The 16113-nt window shown below is 34.8% G+C and overlaps 1 protein-coding gene across 1 annotated transcript; it reads left to right on the top strand.

Moving 5' to 3' along the window:
• The first annotated feature begins 20 nt into the window (after nt 1–20).
• Nucleotides 21–15355, top strand: LOC128239192 (uncharacterized). The gene is made up of 4 exons (XM_052955707.1): nt 21–119; nt 3484–3692; nt 6785–6915; nt 9144–15355. The coding sequence occupies exons 2-4, from the start codon at nt 3632–3634 to the stop codon at nt 9684–9686; spliced, it is 735 nt and encodes a 244-aa protein (XP_052811667.1). The 5' UTR covers nt 21–119; nt 3484–3631; the 3' UTR covers nt 9687–15355.
• The last annotated feature ends 758 nt before the right edge of the window (nt 15356–16113 follow it).

Below are 16113 nucleotides of genomic sequence, written 5' to 3'. Positions count from 1 at the left end.
TTCACAAAATATAATTTCTCAGCAAGAGTGACTTCCCTTGCAGATTAGTAATGTTTTCGATTTCTGAAATATTTCGCAGATTTCTGATCCAAAGAACGATACAAATTTGAAAAAGAATGGTGAGCATTCATTAAACGGATATTATGTATGAGATAAACCCATATTTTAACTGACAATGAACTGACAGTGTTGTTGTTCTTTATAAAATATCTGCTTAATTTTACACTATGTACAGTGTAATGTTCAGTTGCAGATCCAACTCTCAGTCATAGTCATATATATACAAAGTTGAAAATATGAGCATGTTTATGGCATCTAATTACACTGGATATTAATCTTAACACTAGTACAAGATTCCTGATCAATGGAGGCCAATTGATACAGTCCATTCAATTAGACCCACTTTCCATTTCACTGCGCGAATTTTCACTCTCATGCCTACACAATGATTTTATTAACTGTCCGTGTTTCATGGAGTTTGAAATTACGGCCCTTGGAGGTTGATCAGTAGACAGAAGAATTACTAATGCAGCATTGCGCAGAGGGGTCAACCGGTAAACTGAGTGAAACTTCATATTATGCACCAGTCAATTACAAGTAACCTTCCAGGTGGCACTGAAGTGCCGGGTGAATTTGGTGGTTTTGTCTTCACGCCCAAAATAGCGGGAAAAGGGCCTTACCTAGGATCCTTGGGGAATTTGGCAGGGATTTTACCAGCAGTTTGTCCCCCCCATGGTGGGGATTTTACCCGGGCATGGTAGTCTAAAATAATAGACGTGTTATACGGGATTCTTCCAATCCCTAACGTCTAAACGGGAATGTGCAAAAAACGGGGGTGTTTTAAAAATATTGAAATTGTTTTAAGTGAAGTATTTTATTGTTGAAATTGATCATAAAGAGTAATATTCATATTTTACCATGTAAGTGAAATGTTATTTTGCACTAAACAAGCATTTAATGCATAAAACAAGTTGTTTACCTTTCCAATAAAACGAAAGTTGACTGACACTAACAACAATTATGCGAAGGGGAACAACTCGATACAATCGTAATAACTCGGCCTCCTCCGACAAAGCTTCGAGATAGACCTCGTTATACAATCGTAACAACTCGGCCATGGCCGAAATGTTCCGAGCGATTTAAAACTGTGCCCTGAAGCCTTGCAGGTGCCCTTCATGTATATATCGTTATGTTTTGACAGAATGAAATGAAGAAAAGCCATCAAACTCATAATTAGAAGTTGGATATTTATTTTTTGTGTACGGAACTAAATATAATATAACATTATCTGGTAATATTTCTTGTTTTTATGATACTTTATAGACGCTATATGCTTTAACCCGGAATCCTGATCGGAACAACTACCCACTTTTGATACTAAACAATTTGTACGTGAAGGATTTGCCATATCAAAAATCTAAAAAAAATCCGTCAACGCACAATTATTTGGACTACCGGGCATGGCTGGACCAAATGTCAAAGTCCCTGCTATTCCCCGGACCTGGGGGGGGGGGGGAGACCATGGTTACAATTGACTGGTGCATTAAACTCTGCAGTTAACCAGCCTGTCGGAAGAACTTTGGGGCTTTCAGCAATAGAAACAGTTTTACCCTTGGAGGAAGCCGTGGTAATCAACATTATCACATGGAGTTAGATGGAGGAAAGTAGGTCTAACTCGTTAAGTGTGCTGTAACTAATTTAAATGACCCTGCCGTGATGCATTACAGCTTGCTGTGAGTGAAATGAGTTAAAAATTTCCAAAACCATCTAGCTACCAGGAGAGTTGAAGAAAGAATGAGTTATAAGGAGATTCCAGTATGATAACATAAGCTCTTTAGGAATAGACCTCTTGGTTTTTCAACGTGCCTGTAGTAATGTAACGATACTCAGAGACAACATTCCTGCATTTAAACCAGTACTGAGTCCTCGAAATTTCCCAGTATTACCCGCTCATGCCAAGTACCAGGTCAGGGATCTACTGGTACCAATTGTAAAAGTTCATTAGCCTGATTATAAGGAAAATGTATGACGCAATCAGGGATAGAACCTGGAACCTTCTGCACCTAAAGTGGATGCTCTACCAGACATGTCCTGTACAAAACATTCTATCTCTAAGGCAAGACTGTACAGTACATTTCCATACTAACACTTGGAAGGCCACAAACAATACTTGCAACAATCAAAAAATATATTTGCACTGCATTTTGCTTATTAGCTCAACTGTTGGAATAATAAGGAGGCTTTTCTACTTGCCCTCTTGTAGGAGTTTGGTCAACGTCCAGTTAAAGTTTTATGGTGTGTTGGGATTTTTACTAGTAACCTCTATACCCTTCATTCAATTGACTTAATACTTCACACAATTATTAATCACCATCTTACAATTAGGTTAAATAACAACTTTTCATCTGTTAAAAAATACAAGTTTGGCCCTGTATTGATTGAGGAACTTAGGTGAAAGCTTTAGGGCACATTGTGTCCAGTTAAAATTTAAGGGCAAGTTTGGATTTTCACTAATGACCTCTTTACCTTTCATTCAATTGCCTTAATACTTCACCCAGTTGTTAACAGCCATCACACAATTAGGTTACATAACTCCATATTATCCTAAATACAAATTATGGCCCTTGGAAGAGTTTATTTAGGACTTCCTTGGAATTCCATGGGGCCCAGGGTGTCAAGGTCAAGACCACTGTTACTAAAAAAAGAACAAACAGTTGAATCTGAATCTCACAATGAAGGCTGAAGTTCCTCTGAGTCCAGCGCACTGTCTTTTGACAGCTTATGTTATGTTATGTTTTATGTTAATAAATAGTATCAGAAGACTAACAATGTACCACTCAAAAAAACTTATATACAGCATAGGAAGCTTGATAACAAAGGCTTTATAATTTGAAATACAAGCAGTTGAAGGTCACTTCACAAGACAGCTCTGGTTTTCGTCAGAAAGGATGATAGTCTTAGTCCAGGCTCTGATCCTTTGGGGGTATTCATTGCGACCAAACCCAGGTGAACACGAGCACTCATTCAGCTAGTGCAAACCCCTCTTTATTTTCTTCTCTCAGTTGTGTAAAACTTGAGACTATGGATATAATTAATTATTTTATCACTTTTGGGGAGCTAAATTAACCCCATCAGCACATATGATGATAAATTTAATCCTGATTACTTCTTAACTGCATGGGTGATGCAATGGGGTCAATCCATAATGCAGTCCTTTAAAAAATTCTTACTTATCATCCTCAGTTGAAGATTTTCTCACCCATTTTGCACAGTTTGCTATAGCAAGAAGGTCTCTGATTTTCCAGTTGCGATTTTTATCATTGTGGAGCAGGCAAAGAAATGTATGCCATATATAAAGTTATTGTGTGAGTTGTGCACTTCAATAAGTTAAAGTAGTATTAACAGACTGATAATTTTGTTGTTTTTAAGACCAATAGGTTTTTAAGTTTGTATTAAAATGCTTTATTTTTGTTTTGTTTTCAGATTTCACCATTAACATGAAAGGTTGTGGTGTACAGTCACTTCTCCAATTTAAGACTGTTGACCTGTTACGTTCTTTGAATACTAAAGTGGGATTCGATCTCCGAAGTAATGTTCATTGTTGCCGATTCTTCTTGCATCATTTTCACTCATGTCGATGGATATACCACTCAGCTCCGCACCTGTCAACACTACAGTTAAAGACCAAAATGGTAAGAGAGGGCACTCCGTGTAATACGGTCTACTCACGTTTGGCAGTATCTTGACTCACACTTTCATATTGGACTAAGTTATGCAGTTATAACAAAGAAAGTTGGACAAATGCTTTCCCTTAAATTGCTCTTTTGGTCTCACAGTCACACTCTTAGGTTAAAAGCCCTGTGTAAAGTTTGTATCACAATAGTATATTTGTCAAGTTTCCTTTTTTCATTTTTAGCTCCACTGGCCGAAGGCCATGGAGCTTATGTCGTCACAGATTGTCCGTTGTGAGTGCGTGCGGGCGTGCGTGCGTGCGTGCGTAAACTTTTACTTTAAACGACATCTCCTCTGAAACTGATAAGCGGATTTTGACAAAACTTCACAGGAATGTTCCTTTGGTGGTCCTTTACCAAAATTGCTCAAATGGTTCCGGTCCATTGCACAATATGGCCGCCAGAGCTAAAAATAGCAAAATCTTTAAACGACATCTCCTCTGAAACGGTTCGGCAGATTTTGATGAAACTTGACAGTAATGTTCCTTGGGTGGTCCTTTATTAAAATTGCTCAAATGGTTCTGGTCCATTGCACAATATGGCCGCCACAGCTAAAAATAGCAAAATCTTTAAACGACATCTCCTCTAAAGCGGATAGGCAGATTTTGATGAAACTTGACAGAATTGTTCCTTGGGTGGTCCTTAACCAAAATTGCTCAAATGGTTCCGGTCCGCTGCACAACATGGCTGCCAGGGCAAAAAAATAGAAAAACCTTTAAAGAACATCTTCTCAGAAACCGATGATCAGATTTTGATGAAACTTAACAGAAATGTTCCTTGGATGGTCCTTTATCAAATTTGCTTCAATGGTTTCGGTCCACTGCACAAGATGGCCCCCAGAGGTAAAAATAGAAAAACCTTTAAACGACTTCTCTTCAGAAACCGATGATCGTATTGCAATGAAACTTGACAGAGATGTTACTTGGGTAGTCCTTAACCAAAATAGCCCAAACAGTTCTGGTCTGCTGCACAACATGGGCACCAGAGCTAAGAATAGAAAAAAACGTTAAACTACATCTTCTCAGAAACCGATGATCAGATTTTGATGAAACTTTACATAAATGTTCATCGGGATGCCCTTTAACCAAAATTGCCCAAATGGTTCTGGTCCGCTGCACAACATGGCTGCGAGAGTTAAAAATAGAAAAACCTTTAAGGACTTCTCGTCCGCAGCCTTCACGCAAAACATTTTAACCTACTAGCCAGTTGGACTAGCATAATGGCATATTTTACTAGTCCGAATGACAATCTAGTAGTCCGACTATTTTGCCACATTATAAAACTGTATGCTTGAGGTAAATACCTATTTCAATTGAGCAGCTTGCAGTTTGAGTAAACATTTCTTTATTATGATGCTCATGCAGTGATAGGGAGTGACATCCTTCTGTTGGGAATAGTGCTCCTTGTTTTTCAGAACCTATGGGTACTATGTAAAAACAAAAGGCATCTTGCTTGAAAAGACTGTAATAATATCAACATGGTTAGAAAAGAAATGCCATGCTTTAATAGCTTTGATTACATTTTACAACTGAATTACCTCCCTTTAATAGAAAAAAAAATAATGTCTTAATTTTTCACCTATAGCATCTTTAAATAATTTTTAAACAATAATAATTTATGAGTAAACATATAAGCATAAAGTTCTCACAAAAAGATCAATTTAAAAACCTTACATTTATACATAGGAAAGTATATATAGACTGAACATTAATTTGTGTTTAAGTGACATTCTGAAAGTTTATGAAACAGCTATTTTTAGTAACTTAAATGGCCGAAAAGTGTAAGTGAAACACCAAGTCGATTCTATCTCGTCAGTTCTTGTTCAGGTTAGATATTTGCTTCATAATCTATTCAGATTAAATGTTAACCGATGATCAGATTTTGATGAAACTTGACAGAAATGTTCCTTGGGTGGTCATTAACCAAAATTTGTTAAATGGTTCCAGTCCACTGCACACCATGGCTGCCAGAGCTAAAAAAAAAAAAAAACTTTATACGACTTGTCGTCGAAACCGATGACCTTTTTTCGATAAAACTTGACAGAAATGTTTGTTTGGTGCTCCTTTACTCAAATTGCCCAAATCATTTCGGTCCACTGCACAACATGGCAGCCAGAGCTATTAAAGTAAAAAAATTTTTTAAATAACTTCTCCTCAAAAATTGATGATTGTATTTCTATGAAACTTGACGAAAATGTTCGTTAGGTGGTCTTTGCTTGAACCTTTTGGCCAGTGGAGCACAGGCACTGATGTGCCTCTTGTTAAACCTTAAAAAAATGATTCATTTATCCTACCAGTACATGTGATTAAATATGTATTTGTTCAAATGACTGTCTAAGACTTATTCAGTTATGACAAAAGCAAACAAGATTATGTCATAGTTAACTTTAAATGGAAATAGAGGTTCCCATGGTGTGATGAATATTAAATGTCCGGTACTTTTGAAGTAATTTACATTTCTTGTAATAAAACATACTTCATACGATGCCATAAGTGAATATTAAAACAAATACTTAAAGATCCATTTCTACTTATTGCAAATAAATGATAAGGAGGATAATTGTTTGTTTCAGTGTAAGATTGAAATATAAATATATTTCACCTAGTGAGCACCAAAATCTATATATTTCACGAGTGGGAAAGCCAGTGAAATTTTTACTTTTGTTGTTAATGAGTTGAAATAAAATTATAATGCGATCATACACATAAACAAATATGATTTCTTTTTATGCTTTAAAAAGGAAAAAAGGCATTTTAGTGTTGTGTTTAAGAAAAGCTTAACAAATTGTATGAAAACGTTACGTTATTTCTGAAATGATGTTCGAATTGTGTGGCACACCCCGAACTTGATTTGGGGGTGAAAGCAGGATAAAACTTTAAAACAGTGAAAATGTCAAATTGATATTTCATTGCTTGAAAGCAATTTTTTTAATAAATAAATATAAAGGCCTATTTAATAAGCACAGATACAAGTCAATTATGCCGAAATAGCCATAATGGATTGCAAGTCTTGAAAAAGACACCTCAAGTTATGTTTGCCTTATTTGGTTTCAGGAAAGGTACCATTGAGTCCAGGTTTGATCGCTCTGATAACAATCACATCAACATTTGTGTTCTTTATGACAATCATGTTGATTGTTTGTATCGGCGAGTACTGTCAATACATGAAGAGGAAGAAGAGTAAGGTATGTTATTGAAGCTGTTGTGATTTATAAGGGTCAGAGTGGTATTGAGTTCAGACTTTTACCAAAGAGGTCACCTCAGGTGAATGTTCGAGCTCCACCAGGAGCGTGTTCCAACAGTGTACATACTGCTTGTTTCACATCATACATGTATGTATCTAGAATTTTTAAGGATATTTAAGTCATTTCTCAGTCAGACAGGATTGATCTTCAAGTATCAATAGTTCCAAAAAATGACCTTTGCTACAAAACCAAGTGCATGATGAGCACATAAGAATTATGTATGTATATATGCAAAAGCCCATGAAGAACTTTTGAGTTACTCAAGTGAGAAATTCAGATAAAAATTGTCATTTTAAGCTCGACTATTCGAAGAATATGGAGAGCTATACTACTCACCCAAACGTCGGCGTAACACCTTGGTTAAGGTTTTGCATGCAAGCACACATATGTCAATATCTCAGAAACTACTTGAGGTATTGCATTGAGACTTTATACAATGGTACTCAACCATCCAACCTACTTAATTAACCAAGTAAGATAACTCTAGTTTGCATTTAATGCAAATAATAGGCCTTTATTATTTGACTTAGAAATTCTGGTTAAGGTTTTGCGTGCAAGCACACATAGGTTAATATCTCAGCAACTACGTAAGGTGTTGCATTGAGACTTGATACAATGGTACTCAACCATCCAACCTACTTAATTAACCAAGTTAGATAACTTTTATTTGCTTTTAATCCAAATAATTGCCCTTAATTATTCGACTTAGAAATTCTGGTTAAGGTTTTGCGTGCAAGCACACATATAATTAATATCTCAGCAACTGCTTGAGGTATTGCATTGAGACTCGATACAATGGTACTCAACCTACTTAATTAACCAAGTTTGATAACTCTAGTTTGCATTTAGTATAAAAAATTGCCCTTTATTATTTGACTTAGAAATTCTGGTTAAGGTTTTGCGTGTTAGCACACATAGGTTAATATCTCAGCAACTACTTGAGGTATTGCATTAAGACTTTATACAATGCTACTCAACCATCCAACCTACTTAATTAACCTAGTTAGATAACTCTAGTTTGCATTAAATTCAAATAATGACCCATTTTTTGACATAGAAATTCTGGTTAAGGTTTTGCATGTAACCACTTTTAAGTCAATACCTCAGCAAATACATCATGTATTGCATTGAAACTTTACACACAGGCTCCCAACCATTTAACCTTCTTCTTTAATCAAGTAAGATAACTCTATCTTTCATATTATATATTTTTTGCCCCTTTATTATGCAACTTAGAAATTCTGGTTAAGGTCTTGCATGTTAGCACACATAGGATAATATCTCAGCAACTACTTGATGTATTGCATTGAGACTTGATACAATGGTATTCAACCACTCAACGTAATTGAATAACCAAGTTAGATAACTGTATTTTGCAAATAATGGCCCTTTATTATTAGACTTAAAAATTCTGGTTAAATTTTTCCATGTAACCACATTTATGTTAATATCTCAGCACATCATGAATTGCATTGAAATCTAATCTAACAGTGATCCATGCATGTTTCGCCAAAACTTTTCAATCCTTACACTGAAAAGCGGCGGAATAGTCGAGCGTGCTGTCTCTGTGACAGCTCTTGTTAACATAAATGTCATCTTGCATTTACTTTTGTCATGTTGGGAAAGAAAAGAAAATGAAAATTGTCTTTTTAATTGATCAAGTCCAGCTTAAAAATGTCTGAAAAATGCATCAAGTTTTTATGAAGGGACACCAGGGCCAACTTCATAATTACTAACAGTCTCAAGTCCACATCTAGACTCATAAGAGTACTTTTATTTAATTACAAAAAACTATCCATTTCATGCCATTTGTTTTACAAAAGGAAATGTGAATAATTGTGCAATTTCGAATTGTACTAGTAATAAAGTTCACCAAATTTCATCATCAAAACTCAAATAGAAAGTTATAATAAAACGAAGATTTGCAGTTTTGCCACTTGAGTCTGAACTCGGACTTGAGCTGTTCAGAATCATGGTCCCAGTACTGGTTCTACCAAGAAAACAGTGCTTCTTATAATAATCAGTACTTATGTTGTAGTTAGCTTTCATCACAATTAAGTTAAAATAGATTGATTCCAGCATTATTAATGTTTCATTCCATTTATTATTATTGACATTCTGACATGTTTGTTTGTTATCAAGTAATTTTGAGGGCTTTTTTGTTTTAGCGACAAGTTCATGAAAGAAAACCAAGGCATAATCAGAACAGATCAACTGATGGTGAAATATGTTCTGGGACAAGCATTAGCCAATCAGAAAACACTTCCACTGCAGTTCATAATAATCCGCATTCCAGTCCAACGAAAATGGAGCTGAAACATGCCTCAGCATACACCAATGCTTTTGAAAATGCTCAAAAGAATAGCATTAAAGTTGAATCCAGAAAGGACCAAATAAACAACGATAAAAAGAATCGAAGAGATAAAAGAGAGGTGGATGGTTTGGGTGTTAAAAATGATAAACAAGAATTGACAGCATTAGTTTCGAGATCAGTTACCAGTGATCGTTTTTGTGACAGTGAAAGTAGTGTGCGCTCGAGTATAGACATTGACTGTGATATTAAATGTGCCACAGTAAACGGTACTAATCGAGAAAGTGTACGGTTGGATTCACAGTCGTACGATGACTTAGAGGCTGACGGGGAAATTCTCTGCGATAGCGTCGACTCAAAAGAAGGGTACCCAGGATTTCAGTTGGAGGCTGATGTTTAGTGTTAACAGTTCCTCTGTTGCTCAAATGTTTTGCATCCATTTTGTTTATTTCATAACTGTTAATCTGCAATGGTTTAAATTCTTATTCATTCAAGTTTAATTTTGTCTTTGGATTGAAAGAGTTGATTGAAATTCTATATGGTTACTGGCGTAATACTATGCTGTATAATGCTTTTATAAACTCCATATATGCACTGTCTTAACTGTTACCTTGTTAGCTACCAGAATGTTGGTGTTTTGTGTTATTGTGATTTGTTTAAAAGAAAGGGATTGCCTTGAAACTTGCTTTCATTGTCCTGCTTTTGTTTTGAAAATACTGCTGTTGGACCAATGTGACGATATTCACCATATTTCATCGCTTTTTTATTAGAATCGGTCTTTGTCCGGCATTAGGTTGTAAATAATTGCTTGAAATACATCTTTCTTGAAACCATCAGGCCAAATTCAATGAGACTTCCTACAAATACAGCAACATCATTTTAGTATCAAGGGAATAGATAATATATTTTATGAATTTAGTTCTTCATTAATTTTAACATTGCATCTAGATCACCAAAGAAAAGTTTCTGTGCACTTCAATGATAAAATATTTAGTATACATGCATTCAAAAGACATTTTTTTTGATAATACGGAAACAAATATATTTGTTTTTGTTAATACACTTTATTGTAATGAGGAAATAAATGGGGAAACAATTTAATTATAATGATTACACATTATGAGGAAATAACCTGGATTCATTGTTCGAATGACATTGCAAAACAAACAATGAAGCATTATGTAAGTTTTTGAAACTTTTCTTTGACGTTGCTCGCCTGGTGTAACCTCCAGGTGTTCAGGGAACAGTTGATATTTAAAATCAATATTTTCAATTAAAAATATACAAATTATAATTCAATTAGATTACGGTATGCATTTTTTAAAACACACCATCTATCACAAAGTCATGTCTGATTTTGTCACATCACTGATTTTATTTGTGAAGCATTTACATGTAGCTCCAAAAGTGTTGCACCTATACTCCTGAAACCTTGTAGGAATGTTGGTCTCCATGGGCAATTATGCACCTGCGATTTGTGTGGCATTTCACTTGGTATAATAATAGTTATGGCCTTTGAATTGTAAATAATGGTATAGAAAATAGACAAATGTTTTTCAATTTTATTGCTTATGTTAATAATTCCAAAACACAACTTTGAACCATTCCTGTGCAAAGATGCTGTTTGGGGGGTATTTATCATTGTGTGATAGCTGTTGCTGTATAGTGTGTATTATGACTTTTATTTTAGCATCAGTTGAAATCTTATTTGAGAACATTATTTATCAATGTATTATGAAATGAAAATGGTGCCGGTTTCATACAAAATCCTTTAAAAACAACTTTTGTATATTTCTTTGAAACACACACAAACATACATGTATGTATTTGTACATGAATGTAGTTATAGACCCGGTGAATTGTTTGAAGAATCGTACATGAATGCATGTACATGTACCGTGATGCACAATCTTATACATAAACATGCATTAAGTACTCATGTGACAGTGTTAGTATTGCCTTGAACTTTTACTGTTCGTTTTTTGGTATTTTGTCTTTGGTATTTAGAATTTTACCTATGTAAAGATATACCAGATAGAAGGCACAGTTTCATTCCTCCCGGTCGAAGGTTTATTTTACAAAACTTAAGCTAATTGTGATAGCATTTAAATAAATTGTCATTTTGTATTAAAGGTAAGCCATCCATCATAAATACAAAAAATTGATCCTGGTAAAGTTTCATTTTAAGATCACAATATGTTCAGTTTGAATATTTTTAAAGTTTTTACTGACAGCTTTTCTTTTTTATAAAGACGTTATGTTATTTAAGAAAAGAATTAATAAAATTGTTATTTAATCATAGTATAATTTTGTTTATTTACCTGCCTTAGATATATCATATCATTATAGTAGCATCATTATGGTGTGTTTCAAAAATGAGGTAATATAATTAATCTTTATAAATTTAACATAGAAATAATCTTGGTGTTAATATTTATTATAAATGCACAAACACATCTCTGCATCCTAATGATGGGTGGCTTACCTTAAAGCACTTATCTTATATCTCATGATTACCATGACAACTTTTAGTTTTGAACCGATTTCTTCAAGTAAACCAAGTCCCATAATTATTTGCATGTACATGTAATTTATAAGTTAAAGACCTTATCTGCTGATTTTGCATACATGGTTTTCTTTGTTTGACCTGTACATTCAGTTGCTTATTATTATACCTCGCTCTGTCCACAATGGTCCATTACCCGATAAAGAGATATTTTGACTGTCAGAAACATTTGCAACATTTTTGACATGTGACCCAGCGAAAATTCACTGTCAAGTCAAGTGACCACAATAACATTTTGAATGTCATATAAGTGCAAATAACTGCTTAAACTTGTTTTATTAAATGAATTAAAAACATTATAAAACTTTTTTATGTACTAATTTTGTTCGGTATAATATATAAATATCATATGGCAGCATGTGTGACATTGATATTGTCAACCCTCGAAACAGAATGTCACCCACAGCTTAACGCCTCAGTGACATTCTGCTCCCTATTGACAATATCCAATGTCACACATGCTGCCATAGATATTATATGTTATATATATATTAAGTCTATATCTACATGTTCTATAACATTGATAGGAGAATTTCCATGACTTTATTGTGATTTGTGAAGTGCTATAAATATTCTTTTAATACAAATGTACATGTATTTATAATTACCATGACCATATGAAGTGTTCAGTGTTAAGTGGTAAAGGTTGTTTTTTTGTATTGATTGTCAATAATTATTATGTTGTCTTCCAAAATGTTCTTTCATACCTGTGGAAAATTGTATTAAAGGTAGGTGTATTAAAGGCTTCCAAGTAATATACTCAAGAACATTTTACTTGTTTTAATATTGCATTTTAAGCTCATCTGTTCATTGGAGAAAAAAACTTGGAATAGAAATGGCATGGCCTTGATGCCATGTAGTTATTTTCCTTGTAGTGTAAACACTTTAACCCATGGGCGGATTGACGTTAGAGGGGGCGTAACTTAGGTACACAACCTTTTGACATTCGTTCCTCCCTCAGAACGGAATATTAAGTGGTCTAAAGTGTTGGCAAGGGTTTTTGGGGTACACCTCTACAGTATTTTAACCAATTTCTTGTCTGGAATGTTGCATTTTGAGCATGTTTAATTATTTCTCTGACATTGACATAAAAATTGAATTGTATGATATCATTGAATTAAAGGTGTATCTTATAGTTTTGTTATAGGTAAATAAATGTGAGTTAGCTTCCATTTATTATTGCTTGAACCCTTGGAAGAAGTCCCTGATTACAAGTTAATTCATTGCAATGTGTAAACAATGTTGTGTTCATGAAATACATGATACTAGCATACTTATTTATTATCCCCCGCCTATGAAATAGGGAGGGGGATATTGAAATGGCGTTGTCCGTCTGTCCGTCCGTCCGTCCGTCCGTCCGTCCTTCCTTCCTTCCGTCCGTCCGTCCGTCCGTCACCTGCGTTTTCTCAGTAACTTGCCGGTATAATTTCATGAAACTTAAAATAAATATGAACCACTATACTGGAATGATGCCCGTCCAAAAAAAAATTTGATTGGTCAATTGTCCTTGGAGTTATTGCCCTTGATTTTTTGAAAAATGCACATTCACAGCCATTTCTCAGTCACTAGCTGGCAGAATTTCATGAACTTTTAAATAAATATGAATTACTATACTGGGATGCTGCCTGTTCATTTTTTTTGGATTGGTCAATTGTACTTGGAGTTATTGCCCTTGATTTTTTGAAAAACTCTCATTTACAGCCATTTCTCAGTAACTAGTTGGTAGAAATTCTTGAAACTTGAAATATATATGAACCAACATACTGCGATGATGCCTGTTTATTTATATTTTGGATTGTGTAATTTCTATATGAGTTATTTGCTCTTGATTTATTAAAAGCTCCATGTTTGCAGGCTTTTCTATGCAACTAGCTGGTAGAATTTCATGACACTTGGAATAAATAAGAACCAACATACTGTGATGATGCCTGTCTATTTTTCTTTTGGATTGGTCAATTTTTTATTGCCCTTGATTTATTAAAAAATCATTGTTTGCAGCCGTTTCTCAGTAAAACCAATATGCTTATCTTATTCTTTCTGAGATTTTTTTTAACCTTCAAGCACAAACAAGCCATCGTTGGCGGGGGATATCTTTTCACTGAAAATGCTTGTTGGCACACATCCATTCAAATACTTTAACATGTGAAAAATAGTATTTTACACAGCTGTGCCTTTTTTCAGCTGATTTTAAAATTAAGATTACTTTTAAAATAAATGGATACATTTTGGTTGTATGTATATAATATCTGTTATTCTGTTGACATTGCACCAGTATAATATCTGTTATTCTGTTGACATGGCACCAGTATTTTCTTCAAAGAAATGGGGTGTGTGTTTTCCTATACCTGTATTATATCAGTCCCTTTTGTAGTGTATAAGTGTTTTTGAACTGTGATATCCATTTTTTATTTTGTTTACTTTTATTTTCAGATTTTATATTCTGGTGTATGCTTGCATGGATACAATGTTCTTTAAAATACATATTTTTAGAAATGGCTTGGAAATGTATCATAACTTTTATTTCAACTATTTTAAACAAACATCTAGGATTGATTTTTAGCCAGCTCTTTAAACATATATGCAGTTTTGCTTTTATATATACGAGATGTCAATGTATGAGGAATTGTTGTATGTTGTATATATATACATATATATAATCATGAAGGAGTCGTCATTTACTACACAACTTTATTTTTTTAACGACTTCAGGAAATAGTCTATTAAGCAAGCCTTTGGTGAGGTTACTAACATGTCTCCTGGTGGTAGAGTTGAATTAATTTGCGTATTATATATGACGACAAGAGTCAGATTCATTTTATCACATGCTTGAACAGTAAATAATAGCAAAACCTGTTTCACCTGCTCAATTGATGACCCGAATACCACAAAGCAATGCCGTTTCCCGCGCTACATGCATTGCATAACTGTGGTTCCCGGAATATTTTAAAACCACAGATACAACCGATAGATATAATTATGTTAAGAAGAATGCAGACTAAGATGATATCCAATAAGAATTACAAGCATTATACTGTTAACTAGTGACGTCATATCCGGTAAGATGATGTCATAATTTGTTATATGTTCGATCATGACATCCTTTCGGGTTTTAAAATATTATAGATCGAACGTCTTTAAAAATGTGTTTCATGAAATCAACACAACATATTATGCTTTCCTTTTAAGATTTGGATTGAAAATGTACTTCTGTATTCAAAAAATCGTCATCATCAATACAGAAATAACAAATAAAGTTATGACTGGCTTGAATATTGCCAATTAAGCAATTATCTTTGCCTATTAGTATGCTTTTCAAATATGTGGAGTGAATTTTTTTTTTACCAATAGACAAAGAGCAATGTTATATTACACATGTGTAATAGAGAATAATACGTGATGGCAATATAACGTGATAAATGTTTATTAATGTTTTTGTGAATAAGTTTTGGCTGAAAAATGTAATCCTATTCTGCATATTGAATAAAATGGCAAATGACAGTTCACATCTGTGTTCTTCATGTTTATGTCCGACAAATGAGGGCAGTTGGGAAACTCTACTTGTATGTGTTTTGTCTTCTGGATATAACTTGTTTGTGTACTTTGTAAATGTTAAAAGATTGTATTGGGTACATATTTAAATTTTGAGCAAGATCTATGCCAAAAAGGAATGGATAGACTCATTGTTCTTAATACAGGAGAAGGCCTATGGTCATCTAAGTCATCCATGCAGGGGTAGGCTCGTGGTCATCTAAGTCATTCATGCAGGGGTAGGCTCGTGGTCATCTAAGTCATCCATGCAGGGGTAGGCTCGTGGTCATCTAAGTCATCCCTGCAGGGATAGGCTCGTGGTCATCTAAGTCATCCATGCAGGAGACGGCCCATAGTCATCTAAGTCCTCCATGCAGGGATAGGCTCGTGGTCATCTAAGTCATCCATGCAGGGGTAGTCTCGTGGTCATCTAAGTCATCCATGCAGGGGTAGGCTCATGGCCATCTAAGTCATCCATGCAGGAGACCGCCCATGGTCATCTAAGTCAGCCATGCAGGGGTATGCTCATGGTCATCCATGCAGGGGTAGGATCGTGGTCATCGAAGTCATCCATGCAGGGGTAGGCTCGTGGTCATCGAAGTCATCCATGCAGGGGTAGGCTCGTGGTCATCTAAGTCATCCATTACAGGAGAAGGCTCGTGGTCATCTAAGACACTCATGCAGGGGTATGCTCTTATTCATTTGTGTCATCCATGCAGGGGTAGGCTCATGG

This window comes from Mya arenaria, chromosome 6, assembly GCF_026914265.1.
Source record: "Mya arenaria isolate MELC-2E11 chromosome 6, ASM2691426v1".
Lineage (NCBI taxonomy): Eukaryota > Metazoa > Mollusca > Bivalvia > Myida > Myidae > Mya > Mya arenaria.
This window is presented reverse-complemented; position numbering and strand designations above follow the sequence as displayed.